The 26,046-nt window shown below is 40.3% G+C and overlaps 1 protein-coding gene across 4 annotated transcripts in view; it reads right to left on the minus strand.

Annotated features, from left to right (window-relative positions):
• The window catches only part of FAT3 (FAT atypical cadherin 3), a 399,599-nt gene that overhangs the window by 287,559 nt on the left and 85,994 nt on the right, over positions 1 to 26,046 (minus strand). For all 4 annotated transcript variants that reach the window (XM_064719072.1, XM_064719053.1, XM_064719062.1 and 1 more), the window contains one exon: positions 21,794 to 25,105. In XM_064719072.1, the coding sequence (XP_064575142.1) occupies positions 21,794 to 25,088 (3,295 nt within the window). In that variant the 5' untranslated portion in view covers positions 25,089 to 25,105. The remainder of the gene's footprint in view (positions 1 to 21,793; positions 25,106 to 26,046) is intronic.

Consider the following 26,046-nt stretch of genomic DNA (forward strand, 5'->3'; position numbering starts at 1 on the left):
TACAGTAGGGAGTGAAGAGCTTCATGGGAATTTGAGTTAAATACAATGGAATTTATCTTGTTAAAAATATATTAAAAATTAGCAAACTGGGCTACAATAAATAAAAGACAAAGGAAAAGCAAAGTAATGAACAGTCCCCAAAATATTGTGCTTTGAATAATAAAGACCATGCAAAAATAATCTTGCTACCACTAAAGACACTATAATTAAAGAGTACCTGATAATGCAGAGAATCAACAGACTAGATTCACACAGGTATTTCCCTAACTTGCAAGTTTTCTGACTTTCTCACCTTAATCCTATTATTTTAATGCACTTTCAGTGTGCAGTGTTCCAGACACAGTCAAGAGTACATGAATACTAAAGGGTGAAGTTTTCAAAGACACTCAATGTTGGATTAACATTTCTCTCCCTGAAGACCAGGGTAATTTCTTTATCCTTCTGACATCTTCCTCCCCCTCCTCCCCTCCCCAGCTTAAGATTTATAATGTAATTTTATACAGCCTTACTTTTTCTTCTTGAAATCATTCTTGCTGCTTTATGAATTACATCCGTAATATCATGTTCTGAATACCTATTTTAAGGAGTTTCTTTTGTCCTAATAGTTCATACAGAAAGTAGGCTGAGGCTGGCAACACTCCAGTAAAATCCACATTCAGTTTCTCCATTAAGGAAAGAGTGAATCTTTTGCATATGCACTTAACCTAAAATATAAACTAGCACATGGCTGTGAAATAAAGCCATTATTTTACAGCACCAATATTGTTTTCTACCAAATGCCCTAAAATGAAGGGTTTCTTCAGGGTACAAAATAAAAGCACTTAACCTTAAAATCATAATTTGCCAGCAATTAAATGTTTAAAAATAATATTTTATTTCCTACCATATTAAATAACAAAAATTGACAACAGCTCTCCATGGTGAAAGCATCCAGATGCATTTCCTGACTGTGAAGAGTCAGCAATGTAATGTAGCAAGAGAGTGGTATTGTGCTCATTAGATCACTAAGCAGCAGTGCTTACAGAATATTTAACTACACTCTACAAAGATATTCAAATGTAGCTGTCAGAATGTGCTTGGAAAATTTCCACCTAACGCAAAAATGCAGAAGACGAGAAATTATCTCCCTTTAAGGGAAAAAGTTCAAGGTGAATGTTACCTGATTAGCTCACTTTGTTATTAATTAAATTCAATAAAAATCCCAAATATGGCATGCCATCTTTCATTAGTATTTCTGCAGAAATAAGAGCTATGCTTATAATTTAAGAAAATTTAGTCAGAATTAATGAAATATCAAAGAATAATAACACAGAAGATGAAGGATTTAAGTTCAAAACATGACACTGAAGGGAGAAAATTTAGTATCTCCTAGAGAGATTTCTAAAAACCCCTATGAATATTAGTGCTATGCAATTTGCATATATTTATTATATACTCCATATGTACTGCATGCTGCAGAAACAGCAATTTCTTTAAAAGTGCTTAAAATATTTTAAGGGGGAAAATGCTCACCTAAGAGCAACATGACACTGGAAAACGGTTCCTTACTCTCCTTTGTGTCTCAACTGTTTTTTGCCTTTTTTTTTTAATCTCTTGCCATATGGCACAAAGGCTTATTTATTTGTAATATGAATTTGCCAAGAAATGGCCTGAGCAGAATTTGTCTGTGAAGTCACTCCAGTTTCAGCATTCACATCAGCCTAACACCTAACCAAGCACACCCTTCCAGTAGAGAAGACAGATCTGCTTTAGCATGGAAAATGGGCAGCATTGCCCCATTCATTCTGGACATGAACAATGAGGATTAGCCTGGGGAACTCTGTATCTCTGTTGCTCTGCTGAGCTTTTCGGGTATAAACACAGAAGTAGCTGTCTTCTTCCAACAATACAGAAATGAACACTATAAATATTCCATACAAACCTGTATTTCCACATAAAGGGAATTTTAATTAGTTTAAAATATTCTTTTAATCTCAAAATACGTATTCTCCGAGAAGGCATATTCCCAGTCGAAAGAACTTTCCATGGTAGAGCCTTCTAGCACTAGGACAAAAAAGGAAATCTCCAGGTATCTGATCAGTAGCAGTAATACAGAAAGACTCACTTCATAGTTAGCAAGAATTAAAGCCCACTTAATCAAAAAACTGGTAAATCTGTGGCTTAGCAGAAAGCTCTAACGGGTATTAATTGATGTCATCTGTACACAAGGAAGGATCCATTTGTGACCCAAATGTCATGAAAATCAGCATAATTACACACTTTATAGTGCAGGTGATTTTTTTCATTAAATTAGGATTTCAAAGTGTGACTGGAGTTTCATCATTTGATTAGGTTCATCTCATGGAGAGCATTTCCTTCCAGCTAAACCCAGAGAGCAATGCTGAGAGCTAAAGATGTATGTGCCAACTGTTAAACCCACAAAGGACAATGAAAGTTGAAATACAACATTTTTCAAGTTAAGGAACTGGTAGTCAACCAGAAGGTAACAAAAAGCTACAGAATGATACTACATTGCTGGAATTTAAGAAATAACCAGCTCAAACAAGGAGAATGGGACTCTTAAAGGATTAAGGAGACCATGAGGAGAAACATTAGGAAACCCCACCCCATGCCTTCTCAAGGAATGAGACAGTGATAGCCTTCAAAAAAGAGAAACTTAAAAAAAAAAATGTGATATTTGATTCAAAACATAAACATGCCTCAAGCTAAGAAGTTATGAAAAACGTTCTCAGTACATTTTTCTGTGAGACAAATCCATCACTCCCATGAAGCACAAAACAGATTGCATTTGGGAGACAGAGAACTGTATTTCCTCATGGTGCAAGTAATTTGGGAGGCACCACAGTATTTACTTAGGGAATGACTAATTAGGTATGAAGACAATGGGGGAAAAAAAAGAGGAGGCCTCCTAATGTGGTGGAAATATAATTATTTTTTAAAATGCAGGAACTGTAGCTCAAACATGGTCTTAGGGAGGGACTCGGCACATTTCAGGATTCAGTTTAAGCTCTCTGAGGCAGCTGAGTGCTAGAAAGGTTTATCTGTCACCATGCCAGACACTGGGACACCACTGAAGTAATGATGAGGCTGAGGAAGAAGGGACCAAAGTGGCAAAAAGGAAACCCTCCTTTATCAGGCCAGCATGCACTGTGTGAGAGGGGGGCAGTCTCCGGGCATGAAGTCAGCCCCAAGATGGATGATGAAAAGGGAGAAGGCTTCCTGTGACAGGGAGAGGAGAAGCACTCTGCATACTAACTGTGTCCAAAAATATTTGTAAGAAAAAGTAGCATGAATTTCTACCTGCTGTCCAAGCACAGCCACAGATCCCTGCACTAATAAAAATCTTCCAGAATAAAAATCTTCCAGAATAAATGTCCCCACACCTGGGACATTTAAAATGAGGGCCTAAGGTCATAATGCAAGGGGTCAGGAAGATCATTAAATTACCTGCAAGGTCAAAGTAATTATGACTGAAACTTATCACTTCATCATCTACTCAAAATAACTCAGGAACTGAATTGTTGCTATTAAAAAAATTCACCATTCAGCAGGCTTCTATACACCCACACATGTACTTATCCAATGCACCACTACCCAAACAGAACAAAAATATATTTTAACAAATCTTGCAGAAAGTCAAAACATAATTTCTTTCACAGACATGTTAGTCCACAAATCTGCTTTTTCATTCAGCTTATACTGCTAGCATCACTTATGGACATCTATTACAGAGATCTGCCAAATCCATAATTTGCTTCTTGACATTAAGTAATAAATACATAATGCAGACACGCATTTGTCCTTTTCAAAATTCAGCCAAAATCCATTTCTTTAGATAAGAGTATGACCTGTCCAAGTCACCTTCCAAAATTCAGAAAATCTTCCTCCACTGAGGCATGCACGCCAATCTTCATATCCTGGCTCCCACTTGAAAGAGGAGCTATGTACATCCAAGCATTTGACATTAAAATAGGAATTTATGACAGCTTTGAGTGCCATTGGCATGTGGAAGTGCCATTCATAAAGCAGACACTCATGGCAGTGCTCACTGTTCAGGCAGAACCAGAGGACATCAAGATCCATAATTAAAATTTTCACATGGAAAACCCCATTGCTGGCTGCTCCTAAGCCTGCAAAGTATTTCACTTTAATCTGTTCAACCTTACGTGATACCTATTAGCCTGGGTTAAATTAGTGGTGAACTTTGTCTTTTGCAAACAGTTACACACAAATTGTCTTCTTAAATTTGCTTTTAAGAAGGGACGATGCTGAGACCAAAGCTCATATCAAAAAGTATCTGGCTCTGTATTGCTTAAAAGTGCTGCCTTTTGGTGGCTAATGTAGCTGGAAAGGGGTCTATACTATACAACACTGACAAAACCTCCTGGATACCAGCCCTGCTGATTAGTGCTTCAATTTCATAGTCAAATGGAGGTCACTGCAGTAGGTGTTTTTCAAAGGAAATTATTAGGATGGAGAAGGATGTAGGGAGGATTTGCTAGAGATGAAAACAAATGACACTAGCCTTGCAATAAAAATTCTGAGTGCAGCAGGGAGGGGAAGATGTATCATCATTAGCTCATTTACCGGTTGTGAACTAGCAAGGGCTCATATCCATGAATCTTTTCATGCTGCATGCACAATTTTAAGAAGGCAGCAAGCTCTAGCACACACAAGTGAGATCAGACCAAGTGATCACACAAGTAATGTGCATCCAGAGAGAAAAATAACAGTAGAAGTATTCTAGCTGGAATACTGCTGAAGTCTGTCATACTGCAAGCAGAGCAAGAGCCGTGGCAGACACCTCTGAAAAAATGAGCTGTGCTCTACTGGGGGAATTCTCACAGTGGAAGAGACAGAGCCTTCATCAGCTACTGCCAGGCAGAATTAGAATCACAGGATCATAGAATGGCTCAGATCAGCAGGCACCTTAAAGATGTTTTATTTAACTAAAGACCTGCTTCCAACTCTCCCACCATGGGCAGCTGTACTGAGTTTGCATGGCCAGGTTTTGGATGCAGGGTGGGCTACAAGAGTGGCTTCTGTGAGACAGGGCCAGAAAGTTCCCCGGTGTCTATCAGAGCCAGTGTCAGGCAACTCCAAGATGGATGTGCCCCTGGCCAAGCCTGGGCCAGTTTGAAATGGTTGCAACAGCTCTGATAACATACTGAAGAAGATAGAAAAAATAAAAAGTACATTTTCTTGTTAGATTATGTGAATTAAAATATTGGCATTTATGACAAGGCAAAGCTGACTGTTAACTTCTTCCCTCATGTCCAGTGACAACTTCTCCTTAGGTATGAAGGTTGTGCTGATGAAGTGGAGAAGGACCCAGCAGGATGGACCACTCTTGTGACTCATTCACTGGATTTGAGTTCTGGAAATAGGCATTTGGACTTCTGGATAAATTTAAAAGCCTAAACCATACAAACAGAAAACTCTTCAACATTCAGAGGCTGCAAACTGACTGCAAGCACACCTTAATTCTCAGTGTTTTCTTATCTCCAGCTCAAATCTTCATCTACACAACTGGAGATATAGACTGAAACATTGCTTTCATAATAAAGGGCTGTAAAGCTAATCCCCTTCCAAAACACTCAGACAGGTATTTAAATCCTACTGGCTTCTTGGGTTAAAAGCACTCAGCTAAATGGGAGGCCAGTGCTGTTGGCAGAGAATAAAAATACATGACAGGCAGACAGGAAGAGAGGACATACCAGGGTAAGCACAAATTTGCTAGAGAAGGCTTTGGAAGAAAATAAAAGACGGAATTAAAAAATGGGAGAAAGCTTTCTACTTAATTGAAGATTAAGAAAAAGTAGAAATAGGAAGTGCCACTCAACTGAAGGTACAACAGGTTGACAGAAGAAGGCAGGAGATTACTTATAGTTTTACACAATTAAATTAATTCCTTTTAATCTTTTCATACATATTGTAAACAAGATCTCTCTATCCCGTGAAAATTACCTTTTGAAGGCTGGGTAAATACATTAACTAATCCTAAAATCCCAAAAATCCAAATTTTTTTTTTTAAATTTTGTGAAAGCAAAAGCGAAGAAGGGAAGAGTGCTATAAACAGTTCTGACCTTCAGACAGCCTGGCTTTCTCCTTAATTATTCCAAAAAAGAAACACTGCTTCAAGCAGCTAAAGAAAAAAAAGTCATTTAAATAGAAATATACACTATACACTATACACTTCATTTGAAGTAGCCAGGAGGACACACCCTAAACATTCACAATATTACACAAAACCAAAATAGCAGACAAGTGGTACCAGTAATTCTCACTTTTTTTTTTTTTTTTTTTTTTGGAAACAGTTTAAAAGCAGTCTAAAGCATCTAGCAAGACACAGGACTAAAAGGAATTTTGATGATGGCTCTGAGCTTAGTATTGAGAGTTACTGAATTGCTACTATTCCTTCACGTGCTCATTTCCAAATAGTGCAATTCCTGCTGGCATCTTGCACTTGTGCCCCTGGTAAAAGAGCAGAACCCTGCACCAGCATGGGGGCAGACCCAATGGGTGCTTGCACGCCAACTTCAGACACCATGGAGGAACCACGGCCACCTTCAAGGCCCATCACTGCCACAGGCTGAGCCCACAGCATGGCACAACCCAACTCCATGCGGATGGAAAGCGACCTTGCCACTACCATGACACGTCATTTGAAATGCATAATTTCATTTTCAAAGACTGATTTTTTCAGAACTGAATATCCCAATGAATAATACAAATAGACCACATTATTTTCTTCTGCTCACTCTGTATACAGATATACAAGAATTTTGATTACAGCCTACACAGTTCCTGTTTCACCCTAATATCAAGGGTACAACCCATCATGCTCAGCAATATGGAAATCTCAGTTAACAACAAAACAGAAATGTTAATTCATGTAGGAGCTGCTTCATGAGAACAGAGATATCCATCTACTGCTTACTGCTCCATGCTCATTCAAGAGAGAAATCACATCTAAATAAATGACGAGAGACGAAAATGCCAATGCCTCCCAGAGTAAAGAGATCTCAAGGCAAATTGCAGGAAGCCTACAGGATACAAATACTGCATTAAGGAGAAACGTGGTCTGGAGGATTTTGTGTTGAAGTTTCAGGACAATAAAACTCAAATTCAGCAGCTGCTGTCATGCTATAACAACTGGCAAGACAAATACTTTTTTTTTATACATTTCTTTTTCATTTGTGGCACTATACATTTTGTTGCCATGACAACTAAATGTTTTCTGCCCATCTGTATGGTGACAGAATAGACGCATACATCTGTTCACAGATCTTGTTTTTAAAAGACAGATAATATTTTCCCAACTTCTGTATGTTTTTAAAGCTCTCTTTAGTAAGGAGCAGAATACTGCAGTTTCTCTAAAACAGTGGACCATAAATCACACCACTCAGGCAGTATGTTGCCCAGGAGACACTCTTAACATCACTCATTGCCAGCACAAATGAAAAAGTCAAAATGGAGGCTGGTGACAAGGACCAGGGAACACTGCTTTCAGCATGACTTTTCCTGAGTTGCATTTGCTTATCACCATTAGCAATTTCACTACCAAGAGACCAACTTCCTTTCTGGCTGATTAGAAACACAAAGCCATTTTCACACAAAAAAGACAATATATGAATGATTAGGGATAGGGTAATCTTTTTTTATTGCCATGTAGTCTAATAACTCTCTAAAGTCTTTGTAATATTATCTATTCTAAAGATTCTACATCTTTTGAACACATAATTCAATAAATAATTTAATAAATAAACTTCAGTGACATCAAGCAACTCAACCAAGGTTGTAAAATTAATAATATTTGTGTTTGCCTAAACCTTAGGTACCTTCACTAAATAAAAAAAAAATTCTTTCCTGCATTACCTAGCCCTGTTTATGCAGATGCCAGGCTGTGACACTGGCAAACAAAATTATTCCCAATCACTATAGATTCCTGAAATCTTTAGGAATATTTCCAGTCCAGCTCCAGTTAGTAAAAAACAGAAAAAACCCACCCAACTGATTCTGCAGCTAAAGCAGTGCAAGGCAGAGACAACAGAGGTTTGATCAGGAATTGCTTGGAATTTAGATTGTACTGGCAAGAGAGATACTCCCACAAGAAGATAAAAACATAAAGAGCCAGGAAAAACAGAGAAGGTCAAGCATCTCATGAAAGGAAGGAGAGGTCTGCAACTCTGCTTGTGGGGTAGAAGTCACAAGTTTAACCAAACTGGGAGGAATACGAGATGGCAGAGCACACCTCCCTAAAACAACTACTACCCTCTATGCCACACAACACAGCAAATGTTTTGGCAAGGCAGCAAAGCCAGGGTAGACACATCTTCCTTCAGCACATTTTTGAGCCAAAATACCATGAGCTGCAGGCAGCACTAATCTGCTTCCCCAGCTTCTGCATGCTGCCTCAAACTTCCTTGCCCCAAACCCAAAAATGGGAATTAGTAGCTCAGATTAATTTCTGTCACTTCTGGTGAGCCTCATACTGGATTTAAAATGAGGACACCACGGCACTGCTCCTTATTGACATGGAAAATACTCTTAGCAGGCAAGTTAGCTAGCAGCTGCCAGAACTATTTATTTAGGTAAATAGAGAGAATCTTCAAAGGAGTTTCTGCTGCACTTTGTTTTCATCTACAGCTTTCCTTTCCCCCTTGCTATGCTTACATTGCACCCATCATATGGGTACAAAACCTGCATGTTTCTGGTATGCTTTGCTGTCTGCTGTCCCGCACATGAGTATGCTGGGCTGGAGGTGCTCCTGCTTTCTGGGGGATAATATGGCGCAAAAATCCATGTTCTGGATAATAGCAGAGCCCCATCTTAGCATGTTCCCTCAATAAATTATGTATGGTATCACTAAAAGGTATTACCTGTATCAGGAATACTGAAATGGACTCCTCCCATGGCACCTGAAAGCCAGAAACATAACTCCAAGAAATTCTGACTCCACCAAAACAATCTCCCCTTATGTGTTAAAAGGAATGCTTTCCCAAGGCAAAAGTGCAACAGCTCTATCCACCTACGGCTATCAGCTCCACAACTGGGAAAAATGGCTAAAACATTACTGTAGCTTCATTTTTTTTTATCCATTTAAACTGATGCATCATAGGATTACTCGCTACACAAAATCACAGCCAGACCCCCGGCCAGGGCAAACAGAGACACAGCAATTATGACATCCAGGGAGCAACAGTAAGGATTTGTCTCATTTCATCCTGAAATTTATTTAGCATTTCTTTCCACCCACTGCGCTGCAGTGAGCCAGGATCTGAAGCACCCCTGGAAGGCTGAAAGGAATGACTGAGCAGCCTGAGCACACGGCTGTTGCCTATGTCCAGGGCAGTCAGTGTAACGTTTCCATTGTTAATTATTTGGAATAAATGTACTGGCTTAAATAGGTCACTGGGATTCTACAGTTCTCCTGGGAAATCAAACTGGGAAGAAGCTACTCCTGAAGGGACTTCTCTTTTAACACCCTCCAAATACCAAGTGACTGCTTTACCCAGTTGTTGCATTGCATTTTGAAACATGTTTCCATCAAAATCACTCACAGCATTTTAAAGCCATTAATCACGCAAGCATCACAACTGGCACAAAACTGCCTTTGACAATGTGATGATCATTAGACTTATTGCACAGACAGGTAAAGCGAGGCATGAAAAGGTTAGTTACACTGCCAGAGGGAGTCTGTCTCTCTCTGTGACATGCAGTAAGCAGCTTCAGCCATCTGATAGTTGTTCTGACTTGTGATTTCAGCTCAAGGCCCAGGGACCCACACCACAACCACCATGTAGCAAATAAGCACCCTAATCAGCTAACAAACCAAACCCCTATGTTAGCACACATCTTGCTCACTCCATCCCAACTGGCTCTTCCACACCAAAGCCAGGACAAAGCAGTAGCTCTTGCATGTGTTACTTCCAAGCCACTCCTCCATCCTGCTAAATTCACTTCTGGTTTAGCAGGCCAACTCTCCCCCAAGCAACTTCTACAAAACAGGAAATTAAAAAATTCCCATATTGACAAGTAAATGTCTACTGTGTCTCAGTAAGAATTGCAACGACATGAATTACACCACTGCAGCTGTGTGCACGGATGTTCACAAACCCACAGGACCACAAGCATCAGAAAGGGCATGCAATACTCTGCTTTGCACCTGATCTCCGCCTCTGGGTCAACCCAAATGGCTTGTGTTTGCAAGACCTGTAAATGCAACCAGGGAGCTGATCTCCCCACTCTTTTCCTCAAAAAATGAGTTATTCCTTCATGGCTTTCTTGAGCTGGTTCACCAGTGGCTGTGGAAAAAACAGAGCCACTGAAGGGAGGCAGTAGGAAACAGCACTCAGCTCCAGGAATGGGCTTCCCCCGTTGCTTTCCGAACTGATAAATGTCAGGTATAAAGGGAGTGGAAATCACAGCCTTTTTTAACTGAAAACATGGGATTCTTCAGAAGCAATTCAAGTTGCAAAAGCTTGCTGTTGTAGTTTGCTTGGCTGGGGGATTTTTTGTGTATACATCAACCCTTTAGGAACCCTGCCAGAAAGTTTGTCTCTCCTAGATTCAGGTGACCAGGGAAAGGGGATCCATGGCCCCTTTACCAGAGGTTCCCATACCCTCCTGGGACTTGCCAGCAAAGTCCAAACCCTCCTGTTGAAATGGACTGGATTATGATTGACACTGTGACCACACAGTTATTTCTGACCACATTCAATGTCTAGATAGAGTGTCCAACAGTTATCAGATGAGTTTTAATTTGTGGGTACAGAGAAAGAAAAACAGATTTTCCGAGAATTAGCTGGATTTTATCTTTGCCAGTGACAGATTAATGTTCATTATGAAAGATTAAGCAATTAAAAGAAAACCCCATGAAAGAGCAGAAGCATATGCAAAAAGTTTTAAACACTGGTATGTTCACACAAAGACAACAGGAACCCTTCTGTGCTCCTAACAATATAGGAGTAGAGCACTTTGCAATGCAGCAATGACTACACCCAGCAACATCCAACAGTTAAATGGTTTTTTCCACCTCCACCATCAACAAATTCAATCTTGACAGTTGAGAAAATTCCAACATTATTTAGGTATTACCTTCATTTTTAGAGAGAAGCTGCTACAGGTTTTGACAATTAACTGATGGAGGGACAAACTTTAGAATCAGCAGTTATAAATTCATTAGGTCACATTTATGAAACAGATTTTGCTATTTACCCTTTAGCCAGCACAGCTAAACGCTAGTCCTGGCCCTGTCTCATAAACAGCTCCCATCCCCTTTACCAATGTCACTATGGGCACAATCTTCCTTTTTTCATTATTTTGCTTGTCTCCAGCATGACACTGTGTACCTCAGAAGCAGCTTGCTGCCCACACTGAACTACTGCCCACACTGAATGTTCCAAAAGGGAAGATTCCTCATTAAAGGCAGACCCACACTGGGTTGCAGAGGAGCCACACACTCACAAAAAGCATCTCATCTCATTAACAAATGGCTGGGTGCAACTGCTCCTCGTGGAGATGAAGACACACCACTAATTTGAAGTACAGAAGGCACAGAACAGACTGCCCTATCCTGCTACTGTGGGAGTGAAAATAGCACATTAAATGTTTGTTATGTTTCCAATGGAGCTGTACTGAGCTCACAGGGGCTCAATCTGCCGTTTTCAGGATTTCCTCAAAGAGAGGAATGAGGCAAGTGTCTCTGAAGGGCAGTGCTGCACTGAGAGGGTAAAGTGAGGGAGGCTGCTCCATACTGGGAAGTCTGCCCCACACTGGGAAGGCCCCCACAGCCCCTCAGTGCCACTCAGAACAATCAGCCCCAAAGGCAGCTGAGGTTTACATTCAGCTGCCAGCCCTGTGGGCAGCCCAGGGACTCTGGTCATCCCTGCATTGACCCTCACTGCTGGTACTTGTAGCTATTCCCTGCTCCTTCCCCCACGGCAAAACACAAGGTTATCACCCCAGAGGAAGCTGCATTCATCATTGACAATGATTACACTACAACCTGCCATCATCAAAGGGTTACTGTTAAATGAGAATTATCGCACAGTAAAAAAACAAACTAACATATCCAGTGGAAGCAGAGCAAAGCAAAGCAAACCAGTTCATCCTTACGAACTATCTCAAAAAGAAACCCAACCCTTTTTAAAAAGGTTGGTAAAATCCATCCCTTTTAAAACCAGCCCCAAGATCCTGTACAGTGTAAGTAGCATGGACTCACATGGAACAACAGGCTGGGACGCAGAAGAATCTGTTCCATCCACCCCTATTTGCTGTGGCTAAGTACAGCTTCATCACAAAGGTGCCAACCACCTCAAGTTCCCATGGCTTTTAATGAATTTGTGCATTGTCATTCCCCCCCTCCCAAAAAATGAGAAAAACATCCCAAACTATTAACTTATCTACACCTTTCAGTAAAATGGAAACTACATAAGCACTGTACATCAAAGAGCTTCCTTCATTAAAATGTGGAAAATAATTTTTGTACTTTAGATGAAAGGTGTTCTGGGACTGTGAAGTATTCTGGCAAATTTAATTAAATTCCATAGTTATTCTCTTGCAAAAATAAAGTTTTTGGGCAAAAAAAATTAACTGATTCACAGTATCAGTTTGTTTCCTTCTTTTTGCCAAATCTTTACCCCATAGAATGAACCACTGAAGGAAAGTCATTTTTAATGACTCATACATAAGGTTACATTTCCAGAACACAAATTCTCAGTAAAATTTTCAAATGAAGATGAAAAATTCCCAAATAAAGATGCAAATAATTCATTATGGGGTGCCAAGATCTAAAATCAGAAATTCATTTGCTATGCATATTTTAGCAAAACTGAAAAACCAAAAGCTTCAGCTGTGAAAGATAGGCAAACCTTGCCATCACAGTGGAAGCAGAGAGCTGCTGAAACCACACACAATGAGATTACTCTCACCTTTCTGGTCCTTCACCTTGAAGAATTGTTGCTCGTGTACAGTGAGCACAATTTGCTCAACTCCAAGATTGTCATCAAAGTAATTGAAAAACATTTTCTAAGAGAAGTAGCTTCAGGCTGCCTCCCTCTCAAGGAGGGTTGCAGAAACCAGGCTGTCCCCATTGGGTAACAGCTGCAAAGCTGAGATACCTAAGACCAAAAAGGTCACATATTTATCTCAATGAAGGGGTGGGTAAGTGCCACAGCATGCCCTGATACTCCCAGCCATTTAGGTGGGATGTACTGGCACGTACCACAGCTCTCAGCACGGAGGAGACAAAGCACAGTCCTGCACCTTCACACACTTCCCGCTCTGATGGAACACTGCAGCAACACTTGGGACAAACTGCTTGCCATAACTGAATGGACCCACCCCTTCTGTTGACCATGGACAAAATGACCAGGTCAATGCCAGCAGACAGCTTCACTCTGAGATACACAGAGATGTATTAGTGCAAGCACCTAATGCAAACCAACTGCAATGGAAACCCCCTCCCCACGTGCATTCTGGTTTTCTCTCAGTTATTTCTTACTGGCAACACTTCAATGCTAATAAGACACCATAAGTGTATAAAATGCAATAAAGATGTTTACATTAAACAGCAGACTACAGATTGAAATAATCTGTTCCACGAGCCACAGAAGCTCATCTCCAAACATCTATTTTCAGGTAAACATGTATATGCTAATTCAATGAGATCTGAGAGTGGAAGGGCTTTTTAATTTTATTTTATTTTTACCTTGTTGGCAAACACCTAACAAGTTCCAAGACTTGAACACTGAAATTAGCCAAACAGCCTTACAATATGATACAATTTTTAGCAATGAGAGCAACGAAAGCTTGGAAAAGCTTTCCAAGCAACTGACTGATTAACCATTACTTGTAGTCCTTGAACTGCAAACAGCTTTATAAAAAGTACCCTTTAATCCAGTTTCCAAGGTAAATCCTTGAGCCTACCTACATATTAAAGCAGTGGAAGAGATACATGATCAGCTCAGTGTTATCGCTCCAAACCAGCTCTACAAACTCCTGATTAACTCTGTCCAGTTCTACTGCTCCCTAAAAAGCCACACTACCTGCTGCAAGGTCAGACAGCAAAACGTGTCCTCAGTTTTATTGACCAGCGGAGATTTCTCTCTCCTGGAACTTGTTACAGAAAAGGATTAGGCAGTGCAACAAAATGGCTCCATGTAATCTTAGACACTGTCCAAACATTCTCCTCTGTATACCCCTGGAAGAGGATATTGCCCTCCATATGCTCATAAGCTCCCATTTCTGTGTGAATGACATGGCTTCTCAGGGCCCTTGGCTTCCACTGGTGCTTTGGAACAGCCAAAGTTGATTTTTCTCCAGTTTCCTCTGAACTATCATGAACTGCTGCACATGGTCTGAAGTGAAGCCAGGATAAAGCTGGTGCTCATGCGCTCAGACTGAACACCAGACACTGAAAGTAGATTTTCCTCTAACATCATCAAACTCACTACCTTGTGGCTTGGCCCCTTTGCTGGCACCTTAGACATGACAGGATAAAGCGGGTGCTCTTTGTTGGCACCTTGGACATGACAGGATAAAGCGGGTGCTCTTTGCTGGCACCTTGGAGATGCCGGGATTAAGATGGTGCTCGTGTGCTCAGACCGAACACAAGACACTGGAAGTTAATTCTCCTCTAACATCATCAAACTCACTACCTTGTGGCTTGGCCCCTTTGCTGGCACCTTGGAGATCAGCTTTCTGCAGGAGCACCTGGGTATAATTTAATGGATGATGATGCATGAGCTAATGCAGAGGTCACTTCTGGGATTATACACTAACAGAAGATATAATACAGAATGCTCTTGGAAACATCTTTCAAGGGTAATAAAGGTGACAGAAGGAAATACAGACTACATATTTCTTTATTAATAAATAAACTACTCGGAGATTGAGACAAAAACGTCCTATCACCAGGAGCATCCTGAATTATAAAGATATTCTCCAAACATTTGCCAAAGAAGGGAAAGCATGCAAATTACAGCTAGCTATAAAAATTCTATGTTGTGAGCTGTTTTATGGGGTATAAAGCCTAGAGAGCTGAACAGCTTGAAGAAAACAATTCTGAATGACTGGCCTCACTTTGGAAACTTTGAAAGTATGTCAGAATGATACTCAGAGCCTTTTAAAGCAAATATGTTCATAGGCTGATGCATTGTTTTAAGGTTCATATTAGTAAAAAAAAGTTAGACAAATTTGCTCCAGTGAAACTAAGACAAGCCTTGTTCCTTACTAATTAAATGATGGGGAAATTATAAACACACAGACACAGAATCTGTACAAAAATTATTGGTTTTCTACCACAAGTAATTTTAAAGAAAAAGAAAAGTGTTAGTGATTGTTGTCCTAAAAGCAAAAATTTCATATGAAGGAACACTCCCACTGTTAAAAGCTGCCAGAGATAACCCACAGAACAGCAATAACACAGTACCACAGGCTCAGAAATAGCTGCTCTCAGGAATCTCTGACTCAGATACAGGCTGACAGACCAGATTTTGGCCAGGGCTGTGCTCTGTGATCCATCTGACACACTCCTCACCAAAGAGGCAGCTCAGCAGAGACACCAAGGGCAGGCTGAGGGCTGATGACCTTGTCATGAGTACCTGCCCCATGTGTCTGCCCTGTGAGCAGCTCTTTTCCCAAGCCACCTCCCTGCAGCACCCACTGGCACTTCTCCTGTGCTATGGCCTGAAGTCACCTCGAAAACTGTGTTTAGAAGCCTGGGATAATAAAGAGGTTCCAAAATACTGTCTCTGGGTAATGAAATTTGCCTCCACTGTCCAGAAAGATGAATAACATCTGTAATACTAGTGCCTCCAAACTCTGTGGTGAATTAAATTCTGCCAGTGAGTCCACCCAGATCCACTCACTAGCTCCTACATGCCTCCATAAAATTAAACAACTGAGAGGGAGAAAAACATGTATCACAAATGATTTTCATTTTACTTGACTTTGTTTCAGGGAAACACCAGAAATGGTCCCACATAAATATTTATCAAACCACTCAAATTGTAGTAAATGAAAATATCCTTCAACCTGCATACAAAATAACTGAAAACTATTTTAAGAGACAGCAAGAAGATGCAAGGAGTCTGAAGCAGAAAATTCATTCCTTTCTGCCAAATAAATAGAACAGTGCAGGCAGGTCTGGTGTGTTGTAAACTATGTCATCTGGTGTTTCTAGTTTCCATTATGAGTCCTTTGAAGCCATGATTAGGGCTTTCCAGCACCAACTGCCTTCTCTAGCCACAGTTTGCTAGGAATTTCTATCACTTTTGAGGTATCCAAATAAAAGATCAGACCATTATCCTTAGCACCATAAATAAACCCTTGGAGTCTGCAATAATCTGAACTCTACCTCCATTTAATAGTACCTTTAAGCTTTCAGCACTGTGAAAGAAAGGACTAGCTCGTTAATGTGAATTTCAGGGCTGAAACACCTAAAGATATTAAGTTAACAGTCATCTACAAATTGCATTTTTATCAGAGGTCCTCTACAGGGTTAGAAATTCATGTCAGCAAATGTCTAAATTTAAAGTTCTAATGAAAGCTAGGAGACTCAGGTTCCTGAATAACCCTAGGAAATAAAGAAAGCATTTTTTAAAAGCATTCTTTAAGACCATGCTCATGGGCTTTGCAAGAACATTGAAGATCCCATAAGTATTTAATTAATACCACTGTTTTATCTTTGTGTTCAATTTCAGTGGGACTTAAAATGTTTCTATGCTTTCCTGAGAACAAGCAAAAAACTTTTTTGCTTCCGTTTCCCCACCTGTGCAGTGACGTTAGTAACTCCTTACATGTCAGGATGTTGCTCCACCAACTCCGACAAACCCTACAGAAGCTGCTGATTTTGTCCCATCTCTCTGCTTCCCTAGAACTCACTTTGATCATTTCCTATTACCAATATGTCCATGGGTAGCGTAAGGGTAAATACAGAAACTCTTTGTGTGCCAGGCTGTTACATTAACATGTAGAAGCAGATACCAGACTAAAAAGTGGAGCCAGAGTAAAAATCATCAAAAAAGAAGGAGGATTCCAGCATTTAGGCCTGATCTCACCTAACTCAACCTTTCAAGAAATCAGAATCTCCCACTAGTTGTTCAGATCACTGCAGCCAGAAAAGAGGTTCTGATAGATGGTATTCAGTCTCCCAAGGTGGGTGATATCATTAACCCTTATGCATTTGTTGGACCCACAACCAACTCCTGAAACACCACAAATACACCACTTTGCTCTGGTGTCAGCACTATGAGGGTGTACACAGCAGAGCTAAGAAAATCCAGGTTTTTATTAAGACAGTGTAGGTCCTCTGACAGAGACCATTTCCACAAGAGTAGTCATAACTATTAGAGCTAACCTGTGATGGAAACCCAGAGTATACCCTCATCCCACAATTTTTTTTTACCACATCTCTGCTCATTTGTGTCACAACAATATGGGGATAAAAGAGTGCATTTTACAGAATTTTCTTCTAAGAAACTGCAATTAGCAGACTGGCAAAGAGAGTGGTGATGCACACCAGGCAGAAAGGAGTACTAAAGATGAGAAAATGGTTCCAGCTTCTCTTTAGCATGAGAGTTGCACAAGGAGAATGTTACTAGTCACTTCCGCAAGACCCAAATACAATAGACTGATCAATTTCTGTAGCTAGAAAAGAGGGTCGGACACTTTAACACTGCGTTGTCAGAAAATGATTATAAACTATTAGTTACATTACTCTCACCTCTACACAATTAAATTTTTTTCCAATTCTTTTTTCTAGACGTGCACTTATGTGTGGGTTTCTGAATGAAAGCTAATCCCCAGGAACTAGATTAAAACCATGAATTTGGTAGAGAGGAGTCATAACAAATTACCCAGTAGTGAGGCTGACAGTAAATCCTCTTGTTCACAGTTAACAAGGATGGGCTACATCTGACCAGAGCAAGGCACTCAGTATAGACGTCTACCTGAGCTACTCTCACAAGGACCTTCGCACATTTTTTCATTCACCCAACTTATTTCATATTTTTATGTTAGGGTGAAATGAATCATGTTTCTCAGTGGCTTGTTTCCTTCTGTTGACTTGAGGAAGCTTGCAGTGACTAGTTCTCATTGTAGACAACCATATTTTATAACAGATTACATATCTGGATACCAAAAAAATGACGGGAAATGAACATGACGGGAAAAAGAAAAAAAAAAGGCAGTTTTTAACAGGAGACAGAAGGATCACATTACATGTTCCTCAGTGCAAGGTTTTTAAATGGCATGTTTCTGACATTTATATCAACAGTCAATAAATAAAAAAAAGTTCCTCCATTTTTTAACCTCAAGAAAAGTCTGAAACCAGATTTTTTAGTTATAAATCATGACTGACTTCTAAACCCATGAGAAATTTCATTTTCTATCTAAGGTAGTGGGAAACCACAGATGGAGTTGAAAGGTCAGGAGCTGCAGCAATCCACTTGAAGAGAATTTCTATTTATTTACAGATTTGTACTGGCTCTGACTCCTGGAAATGGAAAGTAAATCCACTAAAGCAAATTTGGAAGTGATTCACACTTCTATCTGGCAAATACTTGCTATGCTTCTGGTTACCACTATGTGTGAACTGGCATATTTAGCAGTGAATGCTGCAACAACAATATGCTTCAATCTACCAATTCTATATGATATGAGGCAAAGAGCAGCACTGTAGGAAGGGACTAGCAGGCTCACCCCCATGGTACAACTCTTACCAAGCCACAACAGCATACAGATTTGCACATTTACACTGTGCAGAAGGATCTGTAAGGACCAATTCAGAGAAGACTCCCAAGCTCTCTGACTGCAATCCACTGTTCTGACCTGAATGGAGAAAAGTCTCTTGTGAAAAGCCAAAAACTAGATCAAGCCTGCTGGAGATAGATCATAGAATCATTTAACTTTCAACTGAAAGATCATTGAGTCCAACCATTAACCCAGCACTGCAAAGTTGATCACTAAGCCATAGCCATGAGTACAACATCCACACATTTTTCCAACACTTTCAGAAACAGTGATTCCACCACATCCCTGGGCAGCCTGTTCCAATGGCTCACAACTCTTTCAATGAATAAATTTTCCCTAACAGCCAATCTAAACCTCTCCTGGCCATTTCTTCTTGTCCTGACACTTGTTACTTGGAGAACAGACTGACCCCCACCTCACTACAAGCTCCTTTCAGGCAGCTGTGGAGAGCGAGAAGATCTCCCCAGAGCCTCATTTTTTCCAGATGCACCATTGTGCACCTATTTACATCCGTAGTGGAAGAAGACACCATGAGAACAAATGCACAGCTGCATGGCGCAGTGTGTATCCATCACGAAGGCCTGCTTCTCCTCATTATCCATGTGCCTCAGGAAGCAAAAGCACATCTCACTCAACACAAAGGGCAACACCACTAACATGTAATATTTCAGAAAAATAAAAACAATGCATTTGAGCAGAATTTTGCTGAAAGCACAGACTTGCCTGCAGTCCAGCCTGCTCATATATCAGGATGAATTTGGCCCAGTTTATATCCTAATGATTATAATGGATGCTGCAGTCATCTTTTCATTAAGGCAGCAGCCAAAAATATTGATTTGTTGTACTTCACACTCCTGCTTACCTTCACAAATTTCAGGAGAGTCGGTACATAAGCCAATAGAGTTGGTCAGTTTAAAAGTGACAAATGAACTACACTAAAGTAAATAAACAGCTATCTCTATATAAATTAATTCAATATGTGACTTAAGCCCTTTTCTACAGCTAGAAAGCTGATTCATCATTCAGCAGCATTTAAGTTGCCACCAGTTCAATAGCAGAGTATTAATGTTGCATTTTATTTGACACAGAAGGTCAAATCCTGCATTCAGCTTACAACAGCATGACCTAGAGTAACCCTGAAGCCCTGCCCTCCACATCACCCTGGCTGCAGCTCAGCACCCAAAGTGTTCTCCAAACTGCTTTCAATAAGGCATATATGGCATTGAACATAAGGCGAAATCAGAAACAAGAATCCAAAACCTCTTGTCTGCTATATTATCTTCTGCATTACCTTCTGGAATGATTAAGTGAAATCGCACAAGTTGGCTCATTTTTACATAACACTCATGAAAGAGTGAAAGGCAGAAAAATCTTTGCATCTTGGGAGATTTGGGGCGTTTTTGCCTCCACAAAATATATTTCAATTTTAGAAAGAAAGTATATTTGGAACACTGAGTACCATTTCCATTACCATTAAAACACGATTTGTGCTTTACCCAACAAGGGACCTAACTTATTCTAAGCCATCACCTCTACTAGGGTAGGCTCAGGGTAAAAAACTGCTTATTTCACTTAAGAGTGACACGCAGTGAGTTACTTTCCATACCAGCTCCTTTAAGTTCAATAAATGTCGAATGCTGAGATTTCTGTATCAATATTGCAGCACTGGCACCAACCTCCCCATACTTTATAAAGAGCCCATTGAGATTAGGTTGATACAACTCAATAAATAGGTAGGATGACATTTTCAAATGCAGGAGTTTAATATTTAAACACATGTCCAAATGTCTAAATAATGTTGCCTGAATGCGTTCCGCTACTATCAGCACTGTAGGATATGTGAGTTTCTAACATTCCTGGAAATTACACTAGTTGCCCTCTTGACTTCTGACACTCAAGTCTGATGTTTCCGGACATAAGGTTTTGACTGCAATCATCTGTGTACAGCTGTAGCAGCAAGGCTGTAGCAAAAATAGAATAAAAATATTTTTCTCTGCTTATACTATGAGAGTCACAGCACTTGTGATGTCGTCTGTTTTTCATAATGTTCAGTTTAGAAAGTTGACATTTGATTAAACAGTTTGAATCTGCCAAAACATACATTTTAATCTTATGTTTAATACCACATTCTCAATTAAAAGCTTCAGAAGAAGACATGCAAACCACAGTAAACCCACAGCCCTAACATATTTAATATAATTTCTGAAACTGTTGACTAATATTTTCTAATTTCCTCACTACTTCTAGTGGTGCACAGCTGCACCATTACTTCCAACAACCATCAGACATTTAAACAGCCAGTTTTTAAGTGTTTTACTAAACAAACTTTTATATTTAGTATTTTGAACATTTTCCAATAGGGTGGTATGGTAATAAAGTTCGGCATCTGAAGAAGCTTCACCATATTAACAATGGTTTCCAACATGAATATTCATAATGCTACTGGCTCCAAAGGAAAACTAGCACAGGTCATTTACAGCTATGAACATTTCCCTGGATTTTTACCTTTTACGTAAGCACACCAACACTGATAAACACAAGAAAGCGTATAACAGAGGATGGTGTGCCATTTCAGAATAACTCCCATGAAAAATTACTCCCAGCAACAAGAACAAGGCCAAAAATAGGTTTTAGGACAAAATAATCTTTCTTTCATGTCCCTTATTTCGTTGGGTTTAACACTGGATCTAAAATCATGAGTACTGTGATGTTGTGGAGGGGGCCTGAGTAATTTACAGTGATCAACAGATAATGCAGTGACTGTAAGCGAGTCATTCTGTAACTATCACTGCCTTCTAAATGGAGTCCTCACATAGCTGCTGAAAAGAAATGCGTATAATTTCACATCCACAGAGTGATGAATGTAACCAGGTAATTAAATCATGTCCTTTCTGTGCCTGGAAAATCCTTACTTATAATTTTATCTTGCCTGTTAAGAAGAACTGAATTTCTCATTAAGGGTAGAAAACAATTATGCCTCAGCTTTGCTTTTGAAAAAAACCTCTATGAAGGGAAAATTAGAAACAAAACTCACCAGTTTCTTCATCGATGCTAAATCTCCCCAGTCCACTGCCATCCCTGATGGAATACTGGATCTCCCCATCTCTTCCAGAGTCCTCATCTCGAGCAACAACTTGCAAAACACTTGTTCCAATGCGGGAGTTTTCCTTTACAGATCCAATGACAGCAAAGTCAGGAAAATAAGGGGTATAAAGATTTTCGTTGACATCCACCACTTCAACTTCCACAAAAGAAAGAGAAGAGAGAGAAACCGGGCGCCCCTTGTCCTTGGCACGCACGGTCAGGTTGTAGAACTGCTGCTTCTCGTAGTCGAGCTCCTTGTTGAGGCGGATGGCGCCGCTGGCCTTGTCGATCTCAAAGCGCCCGTTGTAATCGTTCACCAGCGAGTAGCGCACTTGGCCACCCAGGCCCAGGTCTGGATCGTGAGTTTCCAACCAAGCTATGACAGTGCCAACTGGCAGGTCCTCAAGGACCTTCACGTTGTAGCTGGATGGGATAAAGGCTGGAGAGCAATCGTTAACGTCATCCAAAAAAACCTTCAGAGGCACAACGGAAAACTGCTGATGGCCACTCTCTGCTCTGTCCCGAGCCTCAATCTTCAGGGTGTAGTTTGCTTTTGCTTCCCGGTCTAGTTGATCTGAAACATACACCACTCCTGTGGAACTGTTGATAGCAAATTGATGGGTGTCTGTCAGTACTGAGTAAGTCACTTCACCATTAGGTCCCAAGTCTTTATCTCTGGCTTCTACCTGGATAATCTCTGTACCAAGACTTGTACTTTCTAAAATATTAACCGAATAACTGTCCTGTAGAAAAACAGGCTTGTTATCATTTGCGTCCTCCACAGTGACAGTCAGCAGTCTCCATGCAGATTTCTGTGGGTTACCTAAATCATAAATTGTAATATTAAGGAGATAGAGTTCTGTTTTTTCACGGTCCAAGGGCATGAGAACACTAAGTATCCCCATCTCCATGTCAATGTTGAAACAACTATCTACATTACCATCAGAAATTGTATAAAGTACTCTTCCATTAAAGCCTGAGTCAGCATCATAGGCTTTTATTCTCAGGATGGTGGCACCAACTGGCAGATCTTCCGAAACCTTCACATCAGTAGGAAAGGATTTATCAAAATGAGGTGCCTGCCTGTTGACCGAATAAAAATCAAGAAAACCATCTTCCAAATTCAGCTTCACATTTGCTTTTGCCTTTTTGAGCAATTTTTCTGCTAGCTTCTGAGCAACTCTAGTTTCTCTACAGCTAAAGGTCTTTGAAGACACTTTCCCATGAACTACTGAAATATTAACAAACATAGCATCAGCAAAGTTCTCTCCATCAGTTGCCGTTATCTTAAGGCCAAAATTGCTATTCTTTATGCCAGAGTTAACAAGAGATTTTTTAAGCTGCAGGACACCGGAGTCTGGACTTAAATAAAAAAGGCCAAGTTCATTTCCAGAGATTATTTTGTACTTCACAAGCTCTAACTCATCTATGTCTATTGCAGAAACAGCAGTGATGTGACCACCAACAGGAAAATCAGATGAAATCACTCCCTGACAGGCCACTTTTTCAAAGAGGGGCTTGTTGTCATTGACATTGCCAATGTATATGGTGACATTCACCTCACTCTCGTGGCGGTAGGGAGAACCCCAGTCGGATGCTCTCACAATGAACCTGTAACTTTCTGGTGAGGACTCAAAATCCAGTTCTTCAGATGTGCTGATGACACCTGTAAACTGGTTTATCGTAAAAGGCAGTGAGTTCAGACTGGCAATACTGTAGGTGATGTATCCGTTCTCTCCCCTGTCTTCATCAACTGCTGACACTGCCAAAACGCTGGACCCCACTGGGACACTTTCATTGACAAATGAGCTGTAGGAGAGCTGCTGGAACTCTGGAGTGTGATCGTTGGCATCCTCTAACCTGACAGTAACCTGGGCTTTTAAATCGCCACCTTTGTTTGCATATACTTCTAATTCATACAGGTCCTTCTCAATGATTCTCAAAGGACGAGCAGTAGTAATAAGGCCTGTGTTGGGATTGATCTTAAAATACTCAGCGTCCTCACTTGGAGATATTCTGTATTCCACACCCTGTGGCTCAGGCATCAGCTTAACTACTGCAACCACCACACCAGGAGGTGAAAATTCACTGATGTAAATATCATATGCTTCCTTTTCAAACTTCAGGGGGATACTTTCTTTCTTGGGACTAGCAATGTGGACCAGTTTGACCGCAGAAAATTTCTGAGGAGATCCTTTGTCCTTAGCTTGGAGAGTGAGGTTGTAACCATAAGGGAAGCTGTCCCAGTCAATGGGCTTTCTTTCCTTGATTTTGTACTCATTCATCCATTTCCCTTCTTTAGTCAGAAAGAATTGTTCTAGAGGATCTCCAGCAACAATAGAAACAGATTCAATTTCTCCATTGGCTCCTTCATCTAGGTCATCAACATTAACAACTGCATAGGTAGGTTCCTTGTCTGATGGGGAGGGAATGTGGGTTACTACACTTATTGTTGGGGCATGTTCGTTTATACGTTCAATGTGAACATAAAGCTTGGCAGTGCTGCTTACACCATTGTTTCCATACAGCTTCATCCCACGGTCCACTGCCAGAATCTCAAGGTCATATCTGTTTTTCTCATCATAATTTAACCGGCCACTTAAGGAGATAACACCACTTGTAGGATGAACTGAGAAGAGATCAACTTTACCTTTAAAGTAATAATAAAATTCACCGTTGGACCCAATATCCGCATCCGTTGCGGTCACCTGTGCAATGCTAGTCCTTAAGGGAGTGCTTTCTGCTATTGTGACAGAGTACGTGGTTGGTGAAAACAAAGGTCTTAGGTCATTCATATCCAAAACCTGGATGTTCACTTTTGTCCATGTTTCCAAGTCCTCTCCTCTGACAGACCCTTTTACCATCAATAAATAGTTGTCCTGGATTTCTCTGTTCAATATCGCAGAATTCCCACCTTTAGTCCTTATTCTGAGGAAGCAGAAGTCAGCAATGATGACTTCCTCTGCTTTAAAAAAACCCTCATCATCACCAGACACTATTTTGTACTTGATATCCCAGGAAAGGTCAGCCATGGTAATGCCCATCCTCGTCTGACTGTTGACATAGGTCCTGGCTGCAGAATTCTCGTACACTGTGGCATTGTAAGTGGAATGTGTGAAGTGAAAGCCAGGTGGGGCAGTCCCCTGAGCCACCTGGCAAACCAAGGCCAGGAACTTGACAATCAGGAGGGCAAGGCATGACGGAGGTAGCCGTGAGCCTGACCAGCGGCCCATATTCACGTCCATCACATCATTCTTTCACCCTGTGACAGAGAGGAAAAATAGGAAATAGTTGAACAAGAGATAAAAACTGTACTGTGAAGTGACATCTCAAAATTACTTACTAAATTTCTAACTGAAAGTAAAATCTATGTAATATCAATTCACCACATCTTTAACAAAACAGAAAGAGAGAACACTATACACACGCAGACATATAATCACACCAGCTCTGGGTATTTTCACACCTGAGTAGTATATATGCATGTCCACATATATATATATAACTACATATATGTATGTATGCACACATTTTAAAAACACTCTACCACATCCATATACACATGCATACAGTCCAGAATAATAATCACAGTAAAAAAAAAAAATAAAATCCACTATACGTACTTGTATAAATTTATATTGAAAGATGAACCACATACAGAAATTATTTTTTCTTATTTATCAGCAGCTCCAACTAAGCCTAAACTTGTTTGCATTCAGAGCATATTGGAAAATTCACTTTCAGTCCCAGCATTTGGAAGAGAGACAGGACTTTCATGCATGTATTACTATCATAGTAAAATGCTACTTTTTTTTATGATCAGTTAAGAATGATGAAATTTGAGCCATCAAGAACAAGTAGAATAAGAAGGCCATTATGCAGTCATTACTTTAAATACAAATACCTTCAGAAAAGGCCCAGTGCCTGACTTCAAGAATCTGAATTGTGAGGTTAAGCAGAGACAGAGTAAGTGGAAGCACTGGCTGAAGGTTGCTGGAGGCTACTGTAGAAGGTGGGAGCCAAGTCCTGCTTATCTATGGCTTCCCCCTTGAAAGCAGAGGAAAGGAGCCTGAGCAAACTAGGCAGGTGCTATCATGAGGCAATGGGAATAAGTATCTTTGTTACCGAGTACATGCACTGCTACTAGTGAAAAATCATAAAAATCGATTTTAAAAGGCAACTATTGAATGACCCCCTGCGCAC

This window comes from Zonotrichia leucophrys, chromosome 1, assembly GCF_028769735.1.
Source record: "Zonotrichia leucophrys gambelii isolate GWCS_2022_RI chromosome 1, RI_Zleu_2.0, whole genome shotgun sequence".
Classification (NCBI taxonomy): Eukaryota; Metazoa; Chordata; class Aves; order Passeriformes; family Passerellidae; genus Zonotrichia; species Zonotrichia leucophrys.